At 41.1% G+C, this 6,679-nt stretch overlaps 1 protein-coding gene across 1 annotated transcript in view; it reads right to left on the reverse strand.

The window, feature by feature from the left end:
• The window catches only part of LOC118479167 (probable serine/threonine-protein kinase DDB_G0282963), a 75,528-nt gene that overhangs the window by 54,475 nt on the left and 14,374 nt on the right, over nt 1-6,679 (reverse strand). The window contains exon 2 of the mRNA XM_035973808.1: nt 2,035-2,948. Within this exon, the coding sequence (XP_035829701.1) occupies nt 2,035-2,862 (828 nt within the window). The 5' untranslated portion in view covers nt 2,863-2,948. The remainder of the gene's footprint in view (nt 1-2,034; nt 2,949-6,679) is intronic.

Below are 6,679 nucleotides of genomic sequence, written 5' to 3' on the forward strand. Positions count from 1 at the left end.
GGGGGGGGCACAGGGGAAGATAGTTGGTAAACAGTAAGAGAGATGGAACCAGTTTGTTCAAATAAAAGGACGTCGTTCTAGACTCATTAAGTTATGTTGTAGGCTGCTGGGGGGTCACAATAGGGAGGTAGCAGACAGAAGATGAGATGTGCACAGAAGCTGAAAAAATAATATCGTTTGGCTGTTCTCAATACCGTTCGGATAACTTTCCTTGAACCTACTCTTCTCAAGAAAAACTTCCGACTTTCTTCGTGGAACAAGTGAGACGTAATTTTAAAAAAAAACAAATGAAAAATAAACGTCCAAAAAAAAGAAGAATAAAAAAAAACTTAAAACATTTACCGACTCCCATTTGCAAAACTAACGTTGTCTTTATTTTGTGTTGACTATAGCTAATACATCACATTCATAACATTATAGTGACCGATTAATTAATGGCATCATCAGGGTAGGATTGGGAAAGAGAAAAAGGAATCTCTCGCTCCCCTCCCCCCCCAAAAAAAAGAAAACAAAAACAACAAAAAACCCAAACCTTCGGTAACAATAGCTTGAATAAAAATGATTTGGTCTTTGACCTGCAAATTATTCCTTTTGTAAGACAAAATAAGATATAACAAAAAGCAAAAAATAGGATAACATTTACGGGCGTACAACGATGTTGTCACATTTTGTACGCAACATGCAAATATCACGGGGTCCAAATCGGTACATGGGAGAGACAAACACAACATACAAAAATAAAAATAAAACTTAGGACTAAAATAAAACAACCGTCATTTTCAATTTCTAGGTTGAGACGTTCCAGACTTATTTATTGTACAAATGTCCGGTACCAATTCGGGACACGGGACAAACAAAACAACAAAAACAACAACAAACAAACAAACAAGTATATTATACAAACGACCGAAAGCACGAAAACTTAAACAAACAGGACGTACAAGTACAAGAGGTCACGGTGATATTAGGGCTGGGCAATAAGTCACTTTTAGCAAAATCTGGATAATGTGTTAGTGCATCTCTACGGCAAATAATATGCTATGAACTGCTTCGGCTAATGTGTTAGAACCACGTCAACAAACTATTTAGAACCACTTCAACAAATGGGTGCACCCGCTTCGGCAAACGGGTAGGAAAGAGAGTGAAGAGTCTGAATTCGGACAATGTTTCATTGAGAATTATTCTGTTATCCCGATAGTTTAACCGGATTTCGCCCATCTCAAGTTGATATGTCCCTGTTCTTACACAGCTAATGACTGTCTGACACCAAATTGGGACACAGGACAAACAGAACAAGAAGAATAACTAAGACAAGCATGACATAATTGTTCAGGTTGAGGTATTCCAGCTCTTACATAACTGATGAATATCTGGCAGTAAACAGGGACATGAAAAAAAATGAATAAAAAATAAGTAAGACAAAAATCAGTCGAAAAGTAAGAGAGTCGAGAACAGTAAGTTTTAAGTCAAGAAGCAAATCAAGACGCGTGACAAACAATTTTTTTTTTAAGGAAAAAAAAATAATAATATAAAATAAAACCGAAAACTAAGAGAAACAGGACAAACAATTTACAGGTTAAGCTGATCCAGCTATTACATAATTAAAATGTATGAATGTCCAGAACCAAATCGGGATATGAGACAAAAAAATGAAAGAGAAACAGGAGGAAAACTCAGACAGGCGAGAGGGAAGTACAATTTTAGGTCGAGATATTTCAGCTCTTACGTCATAAGTTATGAATATCTGCAACCAAATTGAAACACGGGACAAACAAACAAATAAACTTAAAAGAACAAAGAAAAACAAGAGAGAAAAAAAGGAAAAATGAACGAAAACTAAGACAGGCAGGACGTTTTTCAAGTTGAAGTTCCTGTTCTTACAAATGTTCGGCATCGACTTGGGACGCGAAACAAAACCCAAAAAAAACACACACACGCAAAAAAAGGAAACACAAAAAAATCCAAGGAAAATACGGAAAAGAAGAAAGAAGGACAAAGAAAGGTAAAAGAAAAAACCAATAAAAGAGTACTTACAATTTTGAGGTTGAGATGTTCCAGTTCCCTCTCGGCCACCTTCCGCCTGTCTGTCTCCTGTTTTCGGCGGGAATACTCGACCAGCTTGTCCAACATCAGGACCCCCGTCAGTGAGCGGGAATTGTGGGGATGGGTCTTGTTGTGGCCGCTACCACCGCCGCTACTTCCTGTACCACTACCACCACCGACACCGATACCGACACCGACACCGACACCTGATCCTTCAATGCTGTGGCTCTCGCTGGAGTCGCTGCTACTGTTGTGGTTGTTATTATTATTATTGTTATTATTGCAGTTGTAGTTACCGTTACTTATACTATTTGTATTAGTGTTGTTGATCGTGGGGACTGTGTTGTTGTTGTTGTTGCTGCTGTTGTTGTCGTTGTTACTGCTGCTGCTTTTGTTTTGGTGGCGTGCGTGTCGTTGATCTGTGCCGTTGGACAGGCCGTCACCGCTTCCTAAGCCAGTACCGACTTTAGGCAGAAGTGCGGTATGATTGTTAACAACTACGCCTTTTCGTGGTTTGGACGTAAAGAAACCAGAATGTACTCGAAGGGACGATGGTGCTGCCGCGGGTACCGCGCTGTAACTTCCGGGAGAAGTCCTTGTTTTCTTTGTTGAAGAGCTCTCCACTGCGGCCAGGCGTTCTAACGACGATGAAGACGATAACGGGGAGGGAATCGACAGCGATGAAGATGATGGTGACGACGATGAAGATGAAGAGGAGTCGGATTCCGAAGGCAGGGGTGATGAAGGAGAAGAGGAAGGGACGGGCGATGGTGTGCTCATTGGGGTAGCACGAGCGATCTTTTGCCAAAAGTACACCATGATTAGAACAAGTCGCTAGGCCGCTTGCACTTGGTCTCGGCAACCGCCGGTTGGAATAGTGACGTCACCTCGCCTGTGGGTGTACTCTGAAACAAAATAACAGATTCGTTAGTTTCCTTTCTTCACACGACATTCTACTCTTCTCAATAGGAAATGGTAATGGTGTATTATGTTTAACGCTCCTATCAACACCAATAGCTTATTTAAGAAGGGGGGGGGGGGGTCCTCATCATCCCCGATTAGACCGAGGAAATTAGGAAATCGTGTAAAGTGCCTTTCCCAAGGACACAACGTCGCATCGAGCTGAGGCTCGAACCCCTCTCAAGAGTAACATTCCATGACATCTCTTTTTTATCAATCAGATCTTATAAGGGAAACATTCCCTTATTATAAGAAAAAAAAAAGTATAATAATATATTTATTCAAAGGATTTCGAGGAAGGAAAAGAAATCAGTCATTGTGGTTGTGCTGAAAAAACCCCGAGTGGGTAGCTCACTGACAAAATCTATCAGGTTGAGGCACATGCAGTTTCTGGGACACATATAAACTCTGGAATCTCGCTCTCAGAGGAAAAATAGAACACAAAATAGAAAGGGATGGATGAAGAATGAAGTAACTTTCAGAACATGAACAAAAGGGTGATAGGAGAAGACCACGCCAATAACACAGTTTTTTGGAGAGCATCCGAGCAGAGAAATGATTGGCGAGCCATGACCGCCAATGTCGGTTTCAGATTTTTGGCATGGCATGGCGATATAATCACGATGATATCAAACCAATAGATACAAAAACATAGGCAACATTCAACCCTGTAATATTTAGACGCAACACTGCGTATTATTCTGGCGCTAAATTACGTGGGTGTGTATTTTTTATACATCAAATTGACTGGAATAATTGTTTAGCAAGAGCAGAGGCATTTTAATGTTTTTTGGCCTTGTTGTTAACATTTTTTGTAAACTCTTATGGAGAAGGGGTTTTGAAGGGAAGATTTAAAACGTATCAACTCTGTGGAAAAGCTCAAACGCAGAACGACATGTCATCCTGTTCTGTTGATCATCATGCCTTCTGCCTTAAAGCGAACCTGTATACCAGAATCAATAACGCTGACTCACTCTCTTTTCTTTTACTCCTCTGTCTGACGCGGGAAAGTACATCTTTTATTTTGAAATCTGACATTTCAGTGAGTCAGACTGCTATCCCCCCCTCCCTACATTTTCACGAAAATGGACGAGAGACTTGTCACGTAAACGTAGATCTATCGTGAGCAAGACATTGACCGCCGTGGCCCGCGCAGAATCAGCCACCTAGGATGTCAAAGCAATTACCACCGTGCCTTCAACTTGCGTACCATGATGAGAACGAGACCTCCACTCGGCAACTCCACAATAGATATCACTTTCAGCCTACGCCATAGAGATGGGAAAATAGACAGGGGACACAACCACGAAGAGACAAATTAATCCCGCATATTACTTCTCACAAACCTCTAGTAATATTCAAAATTGGCACACTTCACCAAGCATAAAAACTGCCAATAGACTAAACCTGCAAGCCACTGAATGTATTATTTGATTAGTACTAGGGCATTCTGCCCGCATTTCCGTTTCCTCGTCTTACACTCCCCTCCCCTAAAGAAAAATACTCAAAAATCAAGCTCGCCGAAAGGGATTGGTTCGATGTAAGAGCAAATTCTTAATAATATAAGTTTCCCGAGCATTTAAATCTAGTCCCAAAGATAGGAATATCTGGTGGAAATCGGCCAGTCCATGTTTTGAATTTAGAATGTTTTTTTCGTGCCCAAAAAACCTCATAGCCAGATCAATCAAGCATACGTGGTATAGTTTTTAGACTTCGTTGTTGTGAGCGAAAGACGTGTGTTCAATTATTGTCATGAGAAAAAATCTGTACTATTATCATATACCTACACATGTTATTTTAGAGAGTCTGTTTGCTTTGGGTCCTGGAAGGGGTAGAGGAGGGGCTAGGGGGTAGCTTCTCATGCCATCTGTGTTGTCATTCACAGACCTGGCCGAAGCAACCAGCGTTCAAAATCTTCTAAATTGGAAGGAAAGTTTTGGGGATCTATATGCAAAACATTTACGGTTATACTCAATCACTATCAGTCAACGCTGGCTGTCATTATTTCTGAAACGGAGGAAAATGTTTTTGTTACAACTTACTGTTCACTTTCATGTTTAGACAGACAAGTAAGGAAAATGTTGAAAACAAAGCTATCGTCTCACAAGTCACCTCTAATATTAGTGCACTTTTCCTATAACTTGCAAGAAAAGTTTAGCCATGATGTGTCTCAAAAGACTCCGTTCCTGTGACCACGTGAAAACAGATACGCGATATTATGTTCAACCGAAAACTATACTGCTGCTGCAGATGCCGAGAAAATATCGCTGCTCTTTTTGCTTTTACTTTATGTCTATAACCTTTTCTCGCTCAACAACAAATGTTGCTAGAAGTGTCCCTACCGACTCCATCCCCGAGTATTGAACACGTAGAAAGTAGACGTTATTACATTAGCTCATGTAGTTGCCCTCGGGAGCCCCGATATTGGTTCAGGCGCTGAAATGAATGCGGAGCTTTAAATAAAGTTTATGTGGTATTGATTCGCCTAGGCCTACCGATAGGCTTTGAATTCTCGCTGATGAACGTTCCAGTTCAGTTTGCTGAGTTAATTCTTCGCCTCGTCTCTCTCTCTCTCTTTCTCTCTCTCTCTCTCTCTCTCTCTCTCTCTCTCTCTCTCTCTCTCTCTCTCTCTCTCTCTCTCTCTCTCTCTCTATCCTTTCTGTTCTTTGTTTCCTGTCTCTATTTTCCTCACTTTCATGTCCGCCATTAGCACCATTATAGCACAACACTACGTAAACGCTCGACCACCAGTAGCTCTGCCATGGATCACATGATACATCCAGGGCAGAAAATCGAGTTAGTCCGCCTTTAAAGACGAAGATGACCGTGAGATCAGTCAAACGTCGTGAGTGACAAAAGCACGTAACTCCATTGCACACAATGTTTAACAAAAATTCAAAAACGCTTTTTGGGGGGATAGAACTTTGAAAGCTTATCTCGTCCAATAATCAACATAGCGTATTCGTGCTCATTTATGTGTAAAACTGATGGGTCATCGTCGCTTCTGGTGCAATAGTTAAACTCGTCGCCGCTGAACTCATACTAGAATATGACATTATGTTTGATTTTCGCAAGTGGAAAGTTCTTTTATCAGGTATCTCCATCTTCTTGATGGAATGAACTCTACCCGGGTTGTTACTGATAAGCTGCCCACCTCCTAAATGACCTAAATTGTGTCGGCGAGAGTGTAAAACATTTACAGTGGTTAACAATCAATCACTTAGTCTCAATAGAATAAAAATCAGGAGCAAAGACCAGAATTCAAAAAGGACACTCTTCTCTTCTTCCCAGCGCCATGTTTTAACACGCCATCTATCTCTCACAGAGAAAACTACAAGCCGGCACACATACAACTGACCTCGAGGAAATTTACCCAGCAAATCAATACATTCCATGACTAAATATCCACTCAGTAAACAGTACTGCTCGCTTAGTCAAAATCATACACTGACCTTCCCAAATGCATTTCTTTTTTTTTAATTGAAAAAAAAAAGATTAAAATTGAGAAAACCCCTTTTACTCGGTTCTCACTTTGACTCAAACGAGTGATCCTTCCCCTTTCCCCCTCCCCCCTCCCCCTCCCACTAACCACCACCACGGCACAGAGCAGGTTTTGACAGTTGACTGACTCGGGCGGGGGGACTGGTCAGACCAGTCTCTCATTCTCTCATTCTCT

The sequence above is a fragment of the Aplysia californica genome, unplaced genomic scaffold (genome assembly GCF_000002075.1).
Source record: "Aplysia californica isolate F4 #8 unplaced genomic scaffold, AplCal3.0 scaffold00032, whole genome shotgun sequence".
Taxonomy (NCBI): domain Eukaryota; kingdom Metazoa; phylum Mollusca; class Gastropoda; order Aplysiida; family Aplysiidae; genus Aplysia; species Aplysia californica.